General features: G+C 37.7%; 2 protein-coding genes across 2 annotated transcripts; both read left to right on the top strand.

The window, feature by feature from the left end:
• Window positions 1-958: 958 nt before the first annotated feature.
• Window positions 959-5,392, top strand: LOC133795172 (non-functional pseudokinase ZRK2-like). The gene is made up of 3 exons (XM_062232625.1): window positions 959-1,232; window positions 4,902-5,069; window positions 5,163-5,392. The coding sequence occupies exons 1-3, from the start codon at window positions 959-961 to the stop codon at window positions 5,390-5,392; spliced, it is 672 nt and encodes a 223-aa protein (XP_062088609.1).
• An 8,789-nt stretch (window positions 5,393-14,181) lies between these two features.
• On the top strand, window positions 14,182-15,341 carry LOC133796482 (serine/threonine-protein kinase ZRK1-like). Its single transcript, XM_062234011.1, has one exon. It carries the CDS (start codon window positions 14,211-14,213, stop codon window positions 15,213-15,215), a length of 1,005 nt encoding a protein of 334 aa, XP_062089995.1. The 5' UTR covers window positions 14,182-14,210; the 3' UTR covers window positions 15,216-15,341.
• Window positions 15,342-17,564: the final 2,223 nt, after the last annotated feature.

Raw genomic sequence — 17,564 nt, 5'->3', positions numbered from 1 at the left:
AAAAGACCATCTTATCCCTCCATCAAAATCCCTTCCTAACTAAACCTCAAGGGCACTTTTGTCCTTTCACCTATATTGCAATTCTACCATTTCTTCCACCTAAACTTGTTACTCTCAGCAGTAACTAATGGTTACCCAGGTTACTCAATCACCAATAACCATTAACCACAAATTCTCAACTCAACTCACAAAATTCCCCAAAGTACCCCTAGGCTCCTCCCGAGCCGGGTATAAAATCTCGTTGTGACTTTTGAGTTATCTAGTTCTCTAGGACCGTCTCGGCACGTGCATCACATTAATATCACCACACCCATGCGGTACAAACCACATAATACAATTATCATATTTATGCCCTCAACGGGCTAAAATTACCAATTTACCCCTATCATGCAAACGGGGCCCACATGTATATTTATACCACCTAAACGTGCATTCTAATCATATATTCATTCAAATTCATATATTAACATGTTAACTCATTTATTTCCCTCCAGGCACGCTAATCAAGGTCCTAAACCTTATTAGCAACTTAGGGTGTTACAATTTTCCTCTTCAATTGATCAAAATCAAGTGATTTCGACGTCTATAGCTTTGATAGGCGACCTCCGTCGATGTCACCAGACGTTGGTCTCTCTATCTCTCAACCCAATCAACATGTTTACTCACATAATCACGTCAGGATGATTATGAGAGCAGACCACCCACTACATCTCCTCAAAATCATTCTTTTTCTTCTTCGTCTCCTTTCATTATGTTTTCCTGCTACACAACAAACAACAAGAATAAGACACATGAAAATGGTTTTTTTCTTAGGAACGGAGCTGCAGTGTTAGAGCAGAGCATTCGTTTGTTTGATGGAAAATGCAATCCAATTCGGACATACTCTTCTCAACAACTGAACAGGGCAGCACATAACTTTGATTTTAACAGACTGATACACTAGGGTGCGTGCTACAAAATGTATAAGGGAGTTGATGATGAAGAAGAAGAGTCTAACATTTTTGTAAAAATGTTTTTGCCAAGGTTTAAAAAAGAACTAGACTTGAAAATGATTGCAAATGAAGTTGCAATTGCATCACAAATGAGCAACCACAAGAATGTTTTGAAGCTCTTGGGGTACTGCCTAGACACAGAGTTGCCTATGTTGGTGTATGAACTTCCAGTTCAAAGTATTCTCTCCCATTTTCTCGTTGAAAACGATGGACTGCCATTTGAGACGAAGTTAAGGATTGGTATTGGAATAACAAATTGATGGACCCAAAACGGGTATGTTTTAAATATTTATACTCGCAAGCGCACGAATCGTATTTATAGAATAATGTTCGTGTAAGCACGAGGTCGAACTCAAATGAGTTGACTTAAATCAAAAGAGAAAACTATTTTTACCAAAGTGAAATAAATTTCTAACTTAGTTCCAAAAATTGATGTGTTTTGTTTTAAAATAAAGAAAGAAAATACTAAAACAAATTAAAATAAATAAACTAAAAAAGATTTGTTTTTAATAGTTATTTATAAAATTATTAAGATTTTAGAATCCACAAAATATAAATAATAATATTTATTAATATGTTGACTTCCCAATTTTTAGTGATAATTGAAATCAATCTAATTACCTTTTCCAAAACATTATACTTCCTTTTAGCTCTCTTTAATTAAAAAATATAGATTTTCCTTCACTTCAATAGTATAACTTCAAAGCATTAGTTGTGAATCAATTTAATGAAACTACAAAAAAAATCAAATAATGTTATTTCTAAAGCAAAATATAGTATTTTTGTTCTAAGCATTGGATGTGAACAATTTAATGACACTGTAACGACCCAAATTCGCTATTAAGGCTTAAGGGCCTTGATTAGTGTGCCAGGAGGGCAGGTTGGAATTTATGTGTGATTTTATGAATTTAATGCATGGTTATGGTTTAAAGCATGTTATTTGGCTATTTGTTTAACTGAGATGCATGGTTATGTTTACTAGTATGCATGTAGGCCCGGATCGTGTTAGAAGGGCGTAATTGTAATTTTGGCCATGTTGGGCATATCTGTATTGATATGTGATAATTGTATTCTGTGAATTGTACCACGTGAGTGTGGTTTTATTATTGTGATGCACGTGCCGAGACGGTCCTAGAGAGCTAGTTTAACTTAGATGTCACAACGGGATTTTATACCCGGCTCGGGGGGAGCCTAAGGGTAATTCGAGGATTTTGTAACTCAGTTCTTGAGAGATTTTGGTAACTTGTGTGACTGTTAGTAACCATAGAGAGTAACAGGTTTTGATGGTAAAATGGTAGAATTGTAATGGATAGGAAATGACAAGTAAGCCCTTGAGGTTTAGTTATGAAAGGATATGCAAGGAGGGGTAAAGTGGTCATTTGGCAAGGTTAATAGACAAATTTGAGCTGTGTTATAGGGGTACACGGTTTGGTCTTGGCATTGATTGGTTTTGATAAAAAACTAAAGAGAAGAAAAACCAAAGAGAAGGGAAGTTAGGGCAATGGGAAGAAGAAGAAGAAGAAGAAGAGAAGTGAAGGAGCTGAAATTTGGAGACTTAGGAGATGAATCAAGGGAGCTTGGGATGGGATTCTCTACTTGAGGTAAGGAATTTATACACATTTAAGACTTGATTATGTTATGGGTTAAGAGATTTGAGCATGGTTTAAGTTTGAACTTTGAGTTTTTAATTTTCTGAAATTTAAATCAAGGATGTGGATTTTGGGGATTTGATTGTGTGTTTGATTGCTTTGATGATGTTTATGGGTTGTTAGATGGGTCATATGAAGTTTGGATTTGATTTTGGGGTTTGGGTATTGGTTTGGTATGAATTGGGAAGGTTTTAGCTCGGAGAAAACGCAGGAGAAAACCCAGAATTCTGGGTCTGCGAAGGCGTGCCGCGGCACAACTTTTTCGTGTCGCGGCGAGGAGCCCCTGTCTGATGGGTGCTGCGGCACAACTTTCTTGTGCCGCGGCACAAGGCCATTTTCAGGGCACCAAAAGTTGCATTTTTGAGCTTTTGCTCCGGGGGTTCGGGGGATGTTTCCGGCGAATTGTTTTAGGGATTTGGGAATCCCGAGAGTGCGGGATTGGTCCCGGGAAGTGGTTTTGGGTTGATTAGTAATGAGGGATGTTTCTTGTGCGTTGTGACTAGGTTGTTGGTGAGGCTCGTGCTAGAGGACCGTGCTCGTGGCTTTAGTGCATCAGGAGGCTCGGAATGCAGGTAAGAAAACTATAACACCCGTAGGATAGGGCGTGGGCCCATAGTATGATTGCGGGGGCGCGGCCCTATATTGCATCACATGTTAGGGTGCAGACTTAAATGAATTAATATTTGATTGCATGTTGTTGCGTTATATTATATGTGTGATTATGATGAAATGAGCGGCAAGGGCCGAGTACGGCGTAGGCCGGGGCGGCCGTGGGCCGAAAGTAACACCTAGCACATGGGATGCTATATTCAGGGTGGGACCCAAGGGATACATGAGTTATCCTCGCGGTGAGAACCGATACCCCAGGGCTTTGGTAAGGGTCCTGGGGCGGCATGGCCGTGTTTGCTTAGTCTAATGGTTGACTTGTTTATTTGTGGATTATCTGTTATGATAAACTGTATACATTGCATATGTTATATTCTGCATGAGTTTTCTTGCTGGGCTTCGGCTCACGGGTGCTCTGTGTTGCAGGTAGGGCAATGACTGAGTCAACCAACCATGAGTACGGAGAGCGTGAAGCGACGCGTACATGTTTGGCCTGCCCGACTGCTTTGGTTGGGGGTTTATTTGAAATTGGCTGTAATAATCTATGATTTTATAACTGATCAACTGTAAACTTATTTCAAGATGTAAATAGTTTTCAAACCTTATTTTTGGGATCCCAATTGTTTAATACTAGAAGTTTTTATTGAGTCAACGCATTTTCAAAGATTACAGCCTTAACTTTTATTAGTCACACTTTTGCTTCAAAACCTCAGTTAGCGAGTTCATTGCACTGTTATGTCTTAAAACTCACTTAGTAACGGCTCTAAGGAAGTAGGGCGTTACAGACACATCTTAATCAAAGAATACTATGTTTTTGCACAATTAAGAACCAAGTAAAATATGTTCTAACAATCTAAAATGCATGATATTATAGATGAAAGAAATATTTAGAAGAAGAAAAATCATAAACTTTATTGCTCATTTTGGGAGGTCAACATAAAATAAACACTATATAGTTATATCTTGGTTTATCCTCCACCTTAATAATTTTAAGTGGATTAGAAACCCATAACTATCAAAAACAAAATAAAAATTACAACATAAATAGGAAAATTTGGAGGAGGAGCCTCCAAATTATTCATCTAAAAATACATAAAAACTAATCTAAGAAAAGAAAAAGATTGAGAGAATATAGAGATGGAATAAGTGGTGTAAGAGAATGTGTGTTTGAAATTGTGAAATGAGACTCCTATTTATAGATAAATTCTTTGGTAAATGAAAACACTCCTATTGGTCTAAAAAAAAGAAGCACATGGATTCATGCTCAAAATTGTCATCTTTTCCTATAGTTACAAATCCAATGGTGGAGAAAGAAGCACATGGATTGATGACATGACATTGTCAAGAATTGGATTGGGCCTTTCATTTTGGGCTTGATTTCTTCATTTCTTTATACCAACATTTTATCAACATTTCATTTGCTCCCAACAAATACACCTACATAAAGAAATTAAACACACATAAATTAGTAACAACATAATTAAACAAAATAAATACAAAAAACAAATAAAAATACATAAAATCAAAATAAAACTAATAAATTCAAAATTACTTAAAAAATTGATAAATTAATTAAAAACTCAAGAACTAAGCAATAATTGCCTTATAAAATGTGGTAAAATAACTTTATTTTGTAGAGTTATCACAAATGCAGTAACGTATCTCCACCACGACCATTTAAAGACCTTCGTCCATAGAAATATCCATAGCAAACAAGTGTTCTTAGACCAAGACTATGGTGCCAAGCTGTTTGATTTTCAAGCATCACTTCCACTTCCTGAAGGCAAAACTCATGTAGATGCGGATGTTATTGGTACTAAAGGTTATATATCTCCAGAGGCATGTATTTATGGACAGTATACAGTAAGGAGTGACGTCTATAGCTTTGGGATTCTATTGTCTGAATTATTGACAGGAAATAATTTGGGACAACTACTTTGGTATGTTTATGATCCAGCTGATAGAAATGACAGGGTCGATGCTTGGAAACGTGAATCGGAGACCAATTTGTTGCAAGAAAAAGAAGAAAAAAGAGGTCAAATAATGGAATGTGCCAAACTAGTGGAGAGGTGTGTTAAACAGAATGTGGATTGGAGACCTAACATGGTGGAAGTGTTAGAAAATGAAATGAGTCAGCAGTCATGATTTCCACATTTGCTCCAGTGCTCTGCCAGCAGCTGATTACTCTTGATTTTGTGGTCCCATCATATAACAAATTCTCTGTCATTACCGTTAGAATATTTCTTGGGATTGTTAATTGTAATGATTGATATGAGCTGTAATTATCTAGAATATTCTTTGTATTCATTCTCTCTATATAATGAAAAAGGCAGCCAACCTCAATTGATGAGCTGAGCATTTTATTCATTGAGCATTTCTCTGTTTTTTTGCAAGTTTTCTTTATTTTTAAACTTGGTATCAGAGCCAGGTTCTCCGGTGGTGTTAAGTTTGCTCCATGGCCGATCAAACTCCTCCCCATGGTGGTCAAGATGAGTCTGCTGCAAAGACTACGTCCAGTACCATTGCTCAATCCTCAGCTCCATCCATGGTTGTTCATGGACCACAAGTTGCAAGCACTCTAACTCAGCCGTTTGCTCTGAAGTTAGACCCGAACAACTATACGCTCTGGAAAACTATGGTCTCTGCCATAGTTCATGGCCATCGTTTAGATGGATATCTTAGTGGGACAAAGGTGAAGCCGACTGAGTTTCTCCCACCTGATGAAGTTTCAGATGGAAGCACTGTTACTGTCAACCCAGAGTTTGAAACCTGGATAGTACATGACCAACTTCTCCTTGGTTGGCTATATGGATCTATGATCGAAAGCATTGCCTCAAAAGTCATGGGGTGTGATTCGTCTTCAAGTCTGTGGAAAGCTCTGGAAACTTTATTTGGTGCGCACTCTCGTGTGAAGATGGACGAATATCGCACGAAGATTCAAACTGCCAGGAAAGGAGTGATGTCAATGGCATATTACTTGCGTCAAAAACGACAGTGGGCTGATGTACTAGCTCTTGCAGGTGACCCGTATCCAGAAAAACAACTCATATCTAATGTTTTATCTGGTCTTGATATTGAATACTTACCAATTATTGTGCAAGTTGAAGCCAGGTCCTCCACAACCTGGCAAGAATTACAGGACATCTTGCTGAGTTTCAATAGCAAGATTGAAAGGCTAAGCACTCTGTCTGGTACCAACAAGAATGTACCAACCAATGCTGTGAATCCTAGTGCTAACATAGCAACAACAAGACCTCATGGTTTCTCTAGTGGTAGGGGAAATCAAGCAAATCAGAAAGGTGGTGGAAATCGTGGAGGAAACTCAGGACAGTTTAGAGGAGGCAGAGGTTCTGGTGGAAGGTTTCGAGGTCGAGGAGGTGGTAGACATAGCAGTAACTTAAAACCAACATGCCAAGTTTGTGGTCGCTATGGTCATTCAGCAGCCTACTGCTATAACTGCTATGATGAATCCTATATGGGCACAGATCCGACTGGTGTTAACAACCTCAACAAAAGTGGTCTGAGTGGTGCTGCTGCATTTATTGCAACTCCTGAGATGGTAGATGACACAACTTGGTATGCAGATAGTGGTGTAAATAACCACATCACAGCTGATGCAAACCAGATGACCCAAAAGAACGAGTATAATGGTAAGGAGACCTTAACAGTGGGTAATGGTTCCAAACTTAACATTAACCATGTTGGCTCTCTCTCTCTACCCTCTTATACCTCCAATCCTTTATTACTCAAAGATATTCTTCATGTACCAGAGATCACTAAAAACTTGATTAGTATATCAAAACTAACCTGTGATAATAATGTCTCTGTGGAATTTTTCTCTGATTTCTTTGTTGTGAAGGACATTGTAACGCACTGGTTACCCCAGAATAGTTACGGTGATCGGTGAATCGGAAATTTGACCCACTACCCGAGTCCTTTGGTTAAAAACGTGCTCTAAATGTGATTAACAGGTTAAGGTGGAAAATCAATAAAAGGAAATGATAGTTTATATTATAAATTTGCTCTACAGAGCTAGACAAAACATTTACAAGTTGTTCTCAGTACAAAATGGTCATTACTGTTTCAAATTTACAATCCCGCCGACCTAAGCGGCAAAATAGGGTAAGCCCCCTAGTTCCTCTGAGAACTCCTTGACCGTGGTGGTCAAGCGGCCACATATGTACACATCACCACCTAAGCTTTCCACTCAAGGCTGTGTGGGTTTTTCTTTCCCTTTAACTGCACCACATAGCACCCATGAGCCAAGGCCCAGCAAGAAAACACAATAAAGCATGATATAATATCAACAATGATCATAATAATCATTTAGGACCATCAGTCCAAAGCAGATAGGTGACAGTTGCAAAAGTCACTAAACTGGGAATAACTCCCTTTAGCCTTGTGACTATAGGGTCACCAGAGCACAACAGGTAAATAAACCTTTCATTAGCTTTAACATGATAGGTGTATGGTGGCTGGTCACCAACATAACCTTTCTCATGACCATAGAGTCATAACCCTGGAACAACGTTCCCTAGCCATGTGACAAGCAGTCACCTAGGCCTTATGCCCTGACTCTCAGTAATTAGTCTTACACTAGCCAAGCGCTTATAAGTTCATCGACCTTAGGGTCGGTCCAGTGTTAATGCCTTAGAGCCATTCAACACTGATATCGATTAGATCTAATCTTCATTCGGCCCTGCGTTCAGGACGCTTATGCCGTTTCTGACTCTTAGGTCAGTACCCCTGACTAGTCAGTGCCATATACAGATAAACAAAATTTACTAGCATTCAATATGAAATCCATGTCCACATTTATCTATCAACATGCCTCAATAATAATCACGCATGTCAGATATACACAGGGTGCAGTTTTCTTACCTCAGGTTCGAGCGAAAAGTATAATAAGGACGACCCCTGAGAACGATCGATCTTTTGGTTCCTTAGCGGTTACCTAATCACAACCAATTATAATCTCCATTAATGAGAATCAACATAGATAGGGTCTTAACCTAAGCACCACTCTCGGGACCTCGAAACATGCCCACACGGTGAGTAGATTCGATCCCAGGCCTTAAGGATTGAAACCCCAAGTCAAAAACCCTTAAAAACACTCAAAATGGGACTTTGAAGGAATAGGGTAGCGCTACAGCGCTGACCCCTAGCGCCCCAGCGCTATTCCCAGAACCCTCAACACGCCCATTTGCCTCATGCGGAGTGCTGTAGCGCCCTAAGGTGGGCGCTATAGCGCTACCTCCAGACCAAAACTCCCCTGAACCGACCTTCTTCAACTCCTTCGATTCCAACCTAATTCCCAAGCTCCCAAATCCCATTCTTGATGCCAAATGAACCCAAAAACCATCCTAACACACCCCAAACATCACAAGAATAGGAACCCTAGCCAAAACTCCCAACAAAACCAAGTATTCACCCTAGAAATCTCAACTGCAAAACAGAACCAAAACATGGAAAACCAGAGAATTCTATGGTTAGAAACTTACCCAAAGCTCAGCTTATGATGCTCTTCAATGGAGGAACACACTCCCAAACTCCCAAGGCTTGTTTCCCAAGCTTGAATCCTCAAGAATGATTCAAAAACCACAAAGAAAACTGAAGGAGAAAGAGGTTATGGGAGAAGCTTCAAGTTACTCTATTTTTGCTATCTTCTTCTCAGCCAAAATGGTTTTATCTATCCTAGGTGTGAAATGACCATTTTACCCCTAGGTCAATTTAAGATTTCTAAAAGCTCCCAAGGGTAGAATTGGTATTTTCATCCTATCTCGTTAATCATAATTAACGCTCTCCAATTCCTGCTATTCTCGATAATCTCAAACACCAATAATTCACATCCCGTTACCCTTTAATTCCCAGTAACGCTCTAATCATTAAAATCACCCCGAGACTCAACCCGTGCCCCGCACTAAAACCTATTGTGACTAGACCACTAATCAATAATCCAAGATCGTCCCATGCTGAATAGCTCGAACCAACCCACATTATAATGTGGTCTCAACATATCTCACCGACATGCATACAATTATACCCTCAACGGGCCAAATTACTATCACACCCCTGTAATTAAAATGTGGACCCACATGCATGCATTTAACATCATATCATAATATAATTCATATATACATGCATAATATCAATTAATGGCATAATTAAACAGGTATGACCCTCCCGGCCTACTAATCTCTCCATTATACCACATCGGAAAATTCGGGGCATTACAGACATGGTAACAAAGAAGGTGCTCCTCCAAGGGAAGCTTAAAGAAGGACTGTACCAGTTTGAGGAGCTGCAAAGAAGTTAGAAGTCATCATCCACCAAAATCACTCCAGAAAAGAAAGCCTCCTATGTCATCAACTCAGCTTTAATTTCCACTGTTAAGTTTGTTTCAATCAAGGACAAGTGGCACAAGAGACTTGGCCACCCATCCAATAGAGTCTTGAATGTTGTTTTGAGTCAAGTTAATGTTAGAACTAGTATTAATGAAAAACATAACTTCTGTGAAGCATGCCAATTTGGCAAATCTCATGCTCTCCCTTTCACTCTTAACAATGAACGAGCTAAATTTCCTTTAGACTTGATACATACAGATCTTTGGGGGCCTGCACCAGTGTTGTCTAATACAAATTACCAATTTTATATACATTTTATTGATGATCATAGTAGATTTACTTGGATTTATCTACTTAAAAACAAATATGAAGCTATCTCAGCCTTTATTAAATTCAAAGCTTTGGTTGAAAATCAATTTGAAAGGAAAATCAAAGCTTTGAAAACCGATTGGGGAGGGGAATTTCAAGCTTTCATTGAAATTGTCTCTGAAAATGGAATTAACTTCCAGCACTCATGTCCTCACACCTCAGCCCAAAATGGAAGGGCTGAGAGAAAACATAGGCACATTGTAGAGAAGGGATTGACACTTTTAGCCCAAGCCTACATGCCACTCAAATATTGGTGGGATGCCTTCCAAACAGCAGTATATTTGATAAATAGGCTACCAACACCCATACTCAATGATCAATCTCCCTTTCAGATTGTCTATTCCAAACAGCCTGACTACAAATTTCTTAAGGTCTTTGGAACAGCTTGTTATCCATGTATTAGACCTTATCAATCTCACAAATTTCAATTCCACTCCACTAAATGTGTCAATCTTGGCTATAGTGATGCTCATAAAGGATACAAATGTCTTAGCTCCACTGGAAGATTATATATCTCTCGGAATGTTATTTTTAATGAGTCTGATTTTCCTTTCAAAGATGGTTTCTTAAACACATATCAATCTGAATAACAAGTTCAAGTTCATGTCCCATCTTGGTCTACCTCATTCAATCCTATCAACTCTGCAGCAGATGCTCAAAGGCTCAATCAGACTGGTACACGACAAAGATAAGGTTCCCTTGGAGATGCATCAAGCCCTCTGTCCACTTCACATAGTGAAAGTCAGGTTAGAGAACCCTCCTTGTCATCTCTTCAGCATATTGAATCCCCTATTATTCAATCTGCTATTGACAGTACCACAAATCAAATTGAAGAGCCTTCTTTGCCATCACTAGACATTGACAAGATTGCTCCCTTGGCTCCAACTCATACCATGATTACTCGAGCAAAATCAGGAATCTTCAAGCCAAAAACTTATTTTGGTCAGTCTGCCTGGTTTGACAGCTTGAAAGCAACACTACTGCAATGGAAATTTCAGAACTCTAAGGCAGATTCCTCATTGTTCTTTTACAAAACTTCTCAAATTATAATCCTAGTACTAATCTACGTGGATGACATTATTGTCACTGGAAATAGCAACTCTGATCTCAAGAAATTCACCACTAGGTTGAATGATCATTTTTGCCTTAAAGGATCTCGGCTCTCTCAGTTTCTTTTTGGGTATTAAGGTTCACAGGGATGACACTGGAATTTATCTCAATTGAGCTAGATATATAAAAGAGCTTATAATCAAGACAGGAATGGAGCATCTCAAGCCTTGTTCTACTCCCATGACAGTTGGAAAAATGCTGTCAAAATCTAATGGAGAGCCATTTGATAATCCAACTGCATATCGAAGTGTGATTGGAGGCTTGCAGTACTTAACACACACACGACCTAACTTATCTTTTGCTATAAACAAGTTAAGTCAATTCTTGCAAGCTCCTACTACTGCTCACTGGAGTGCTATGAAACGAGTGCTCAGATATCTTAAAGGTACTCTTCACCATGGGTTACACATCAAGTACTCAGAGAAATTGCCTCTGACAGGCTACTCAGATGCTGATTGGGCATGCTATCCAGATGATCGAAGAAGTGTAGCAGGGTATTGTGTGTACGTGGGTGATACCTTAGTATCTTGGTCATCAAAGAAGCAGGCTGTTGTTTCTCGGTCCAGCACAAAATCCGAATACAAAGCATTGGCACATGTGGCTGCCGAGATATCCTGGACTCAAAGTTTGTTAAAAGAATTTGGCTTCCCTCTGCCTCAAACACATGTGACTTGGTGTGATAATATGAGTGTCAGTGCTCTTGCAGCAAATCCCGTTTATCATGCCAGGACCAAGCATATTGAATTAGATGTCCACTTTGTAAGAGACAAGGTCCTGAGCAAAAGCCTTGACATTCGATATATACCATCATATGACCAAACATCAGGCTGTCTAACAAAAAGTCTCACTCATCATCGGTTTCATTTCCTGATCAACAAGCTTGGTGTGGTGGAAACCCCTTCCAGCTTGAGAAGGGCTGTTAGAAAATGAAATGAGTCAGCAGTCATGATTTCCACCTTTGCTCCAGTGCTCTGCCAGCAGCTGATTACTCTTGATTTTGTGGTCCCATCATATAACAAATTCTCTGTCATTACCGTTAGAATATTTCTTGGGATTGTTAATTGTAATGATTGATATGAGCTATAATTATCTAGAATATTATTTGTATTCATTCTCTCTATATAATGAAAAAGGCAGCCAGCCTCAATTGATGAGCTAAGCATTTTATTCATTGAGCATTTTTCTTTCTGCAAGTTTTCTTTATTTTTAAACTGGAAGTAGCAAAAGCTGTCGTGTTGATCGAAACCAACAATGCACAATAATACTCAATATTTTTTCCCTTGTTATTATGTTATCCTGAGATTCACCAAATCTTCTCTCTTTTTCTGCTTCCAACAACTTATACTCGTTTTCTTGATTGTTAATATTCCTCTTCCCCATTTCCCTTTGTTTGTTTCTATCTTATTTAGGATTTTTTTAGTTCACATCTTAAATTTGTAAACACAAAATTAAAACTAACAGGTGGGTACTTAATAATAAGAAAATAACAGGTTCATTAATATGTCGAATAATACCATACATAAAAACGTAATTACTTTATTATTACAAAAGTAATTACATTAAGGCTTTGATACAATATTTGACCATAACATACTCTTAACACATACACATTTTGTTTTAAAATGCTCACATTTTTTAGAAACATTTATATAGTTCTCATTTAGACTCACATTTTTATGAACACTCTTTTAAACACACTTTGCTACAAATTTGAACATAAATCTTAAGAGATCCAAGATCTCTATTTATACTACTCAAAGTCGGTTGTATTTACAGACTATTATATGCTATAAATTTCTAGCAAATTGTATTACTAAAAGTACTTTTGAAGCTTCTACAAGTTATGGAATTGGCCCAAAATGCTAGAGACATCTAGCTATTATATTATTCCTATAAAATTCTGTAACTATTGAAAGTAGGTGGTGACTTTAACATAATATTAATATTCCTCAAAGTACGGTCTTTATAGTTTATAGTGCTTTAGTCAAGTTAATTTTGTACGATTTTGATCTTAAATTAATAGATATATTTCATCGTTTATATATGGTATAACGTCTAAATGGTGGCTACTCAATATTAAGAATATATATTCTGACAAAAAAAAGAAAATATAATTTCACTAATATTCCTAAATATGTCGTTTGTTAAGTTAAATGTCATTTCCATCATTTATGTCGTTTTTCAAGTTTAGTGTCGTGTTATGCAATTATGGTCGTTTTTGCGAAATAATTCATTTTTGTAGTTGATTGTCGTTTCTTGCAGTTAATGCGTCTCATACCAAATAAAAAGTAGAAAAGAATCACATGAAATTACCAGAGAGGGAATCAACGTCACAATATTGATTATGTCAGCTCTTCACTCATTTTTTGAATATGTTTTGTTATAATCTTCCTTTAGATTTGGTAGATTTACTCTGACTCCTTTCTCTCATTGTAATTTCAAATATATTAGTTGTAGTCTTTCCTATAAATAGGATAGTTGATATATTCCTAAGATAGAGGATATTAATTATTGTATTATTTAAAGAATTGACGTTAATGAAAAAGATTGAACCTTTCATAAAAAAAAAAAGAGTGAAGAGCTGACATAGTCAATACACAACACCTTAGTCGTTATGCGTCTCAATCAATATGTTCAAATAGCTGAAATTGGAAACCAAACCAAATGAGAATATTGAGATCAGAGAGCCTGACCACACAGTATAGTAACCTCCCCTTCTTCGACTCCATTATCTTTGCTAAATTATTCCATTCCATCTCCACTAAATTAACTTTCTTCTATAATTATGTTTTCATGCTACACAACAAACGAAAAGAATAAGAGCAAAAAAGAATAAATACTAATGTTGAGATATTACTTTAAAATTTTATGATTCAACAAAAGTGTTATAAAATATCTTGTGCTTCATAATTCAAGTGACGCGCGTAGTCTATAATTTTGACTGGGAAGAAAAGTCGTCGATTGAATACCTCTAGTTTTATGCGGTTTGAAAAGTCTTTGATTTAATATACCACTTGTTTGTCGACTCATAGTCAAAGTTACAACATATTGGTCCTCTGTGTCCCAATCAATATGTTTATTGAAATTGGAAACCAATACCATATCCTCAAAATGATCGATCTTTTTCTTCTTCTTTCATTATGTACAAGAATAAGACCACACAGGAAAAAAGTTTCTTTTTGAAGAATGGAGCTGCGGTGTTAGAGCAGAGCATTCGTTTGTTTAATGGAAAATGCAATCCAATTCGGACATACTCTTCTCAACAACTCAAGAGGGCAACGCATAACTTCGATCAAAGCAGACTCATTCACTCGGGTATAAACTACCAATTGTACAGGGGAGATGATGAAGAAGAAGATCGTGAAATTTCGGTGAAAGTGTTCTTCCCAAGATCTAACCATGAACGACACTTGAAAATGATTGCAAACGAAGTTGCAGTGGCATCAAAGATGAGCAACCACAAAAACGTTTTGAAGCTCTTGGGGTACTGCCCTCACACAGAGTTGCCCATGTTGGTGTATGAGCTCCCTGTTCATGGTAATCTCCTCCATATTGTCAGTGCAGATGGTGAAGAAGCACCATTTGAGACCAAGTTAAGGATTGGTATTGGAGTAGCCAATGCGGTTGCGTATCTCCACCACGGCCATTCAAAGACCTTCATCAATCGAGATATCCGTAGGGGACAAGTGTTTTTAGACCAAGACTATGGTGCCAAGCTGTGTAGTTTCTATGCGTCAATCCCAATTCCAGAAGGTGAAACTCATGTAGAAGCCGATGTTTTTGGGACTAAAGGGTTTACTCCTCCAGAGGTAGCAAGGTACGGACGTTATACAGAAAGGAGTGATGTCTATGACTTTGGGATTCTATTGTCTGAATTGTTGACAGGAAAGAGCTGGGGACAAATACTTTGGGATAATATGATTGATCTGGCTAGTCGGAATGACTTGAATGACACGGATTATGATGAAATAATGAAACGTGAGTTAGATGGCATGATGTTGCTAGAAGATGAAGAAATAGGAGGTCAATTAATAGAATGCGCCAAACTAGTAGAAAAGTGTATCAATGAAAATGTAAATGAGAGACCCAACATGGTGGAAGTAGCAAAAGCTCTCATTTTGATCAAAACCAACACTACCCAATAATAATAATAATATCAACTATTTTACCTGTTATGTTGAGATGCACCATCTAATATTTATGTTTTTTTTCCTTCTTCTTTAATATGCTGCTTATTTAACTTGATCTATTTTGATTTTGAGTTTGTCTCTCTTTTTTTTCTTCCCAATTATCTACTTGTCGTTTCCTCATCTTGTTGTCGTTTTCATATTAATTTCTGTATTATCTCAAGAGTAATGATATGTGAATCCAAAATATGCACCCAAACATTACACACAAAGATGTGACACTGCTTTTTTTAAAACAGTAGATCTCAGTTTTAATAAATGTGATTGACTAAACTAAACTGCCACGTTACTTTGTGTAATGTTTGAGTACATATTTTAGATGCACATATCTTACTCATTATCTAAAGGAGTGTAGTTTTTCATGTTGTTGGAGGTTAATTTTGTTATATTATTCATATAATATAATATTATATTAAATAGTATGACAAAATGTGATTTGTCACACCTTATACCATATAATTGAGAATTACAAAATTGGACACATGTGTGTGCCCAAATGTAACATATTTTGGAGTTACAAAATCAGTTATAAATTTGTAACTCCCAAATATTACCCAATAATGTGTAGCTTTTATGTTACACATTTTTTATTTGAATTGATCAAAACCATTAGTGATATGACTGTTTGAGACACGATTTTAACCCCTATAATGTGTTTGGAGGTTACAAAGTCATGTGAGAATAATATAGAATCGTTTGGAAAAATGCACAAAAGTGACATGTTGAAAATTATTGGCTTGTGGCTGCGGCCACAAGTGTCCCTGGCCGCAACCACAAGTGTCCTTGGTCGCGGCCTGGTGGACAGATGTACACGGCCGCGACCAGGAATGCTTGTGGCCGCGGCTGGAGATGTGTGCAACTAATTTTATACTCATTTTTCAACTTTGAATGGTTCTAAAAGCTCATGTAACTCCCAAAATTCTTTTTTAATTTCATAAATATCCAATAAACATTGGTAATAGCCACAAGTGATGGTGGAATTTGAAATTCAAAGGGTGTCTCAAAACTCTTTAAATATGAGCCTATTGCTCACTTGTAAGACAACACTATTTTTAATCCACTAAAGCACTTGGATAGAAATTCACCATAGATGCTTGATTATTCCAGAGAGCTATTTCCATTTGTGAGAGTTCCATTAGTGCTTAAGATAGGGGAAATAAACTTTTGAACAAAGGTTGTAAACCTTGTTCAAGTTGGTGATTCTCAATACTCTTCACTTTGGTTGTGTGAGTAAGAGAGTTTTGCTTATTGTTTTTGTTATTTGTTATTTTTACTATTGCTTTTTATCTTTTCCTCTTCTATTTTCTCTTTACATATTTATTTGTTTTAGAGTTGTAGTTCTTATAATTTTCTTCTTCCTCTTATTTCTACATTTAATTGTATTTTGGTTATCGAGTTGTAATCTTATTTAATCAATAATATTGTCTTTGTATTATTTTGCTTAGAGTTTTAAGAGTCTTGTTATTTTCCATTGAGGCAATATATATATCTCTAACAATAAAAAACTTATACCCTTGTTTGTTTCAATGGAAGGTGAGACTATCAAGATCATGAACCAAGACTTAGTGAAGTTGGATAGGTTTGATGGATCCAATTTCACTAGGTGGTAAGATAAGATAAGTGTAAAAGTTATACACTATTTTATATAATAGTAATGAGATTGTATTAGCATTCTTTCATATGTTGATATATGAATTAATGTATATGTTATCCCCATTTCCTATCGTGGGCCGGGACGAAGGTCCAGGCCCAAGCCCGCTTGGTACAGGAGTAACCAAGGGCCACGGCTCTAGTGTGATTTTGGACCCAGATGGTGTCCGGATGGTGATCCAGGACAGTCGTCCGGGAGACTTATAGAGTTCAGATTACAGTTGAAGCTGAAGCATACGAAAACGATCCCAGAGTCTGGTAAACGGTCCGGGCCTGTGGTAAATGAAGAGGGACAAAGGTAAATGAACCCGGATCAGGTCCTCCCAGTTTGGCAGGGAAAAGCATCCATGACCGCCCCACGACGCGTGGGGGTTGTCCCCACTTTTCACCTGCGGAAGAGGCCACCTCGGGATTGCACGCCGCTGTTTTAGACTTGCACTGCCAAGTACTCTGACTGTTTTTGTCCCCTGAATCTGCCTCGTAACTCGGAGTGCCCAGACCAAAAGCACCGTTTTGTCAGGTGAAATATAGTTCTTAGGCCGCCCCATTGGGCCTTAATTAGTCTTGGACCTATGTATGTTTAATCTTTTATATTGGGCTTCCGCCAGAGAAGCCAAGAGTACCCACGTCTTTGATAGGCCCGGGTCATACCCGGCC

Source organism: Humulus lupulus, chromosome 8 (assembly GCF_963169125.1).
Source record: "Humulus lupulus chromosome 8, drHumLupu1.1, whole genome shotgun sequence".
NCBI lineage: Eukaryota > Viridiplantae > Streptophyta > Magnoliopsida > Rosales > Cannabaceae > Humulus > Humulus lupulus.
Note: the sequence above shows the minus strand (reverse complement) of the source record. Positions and strands in the feature narration are given on the sequence as shown.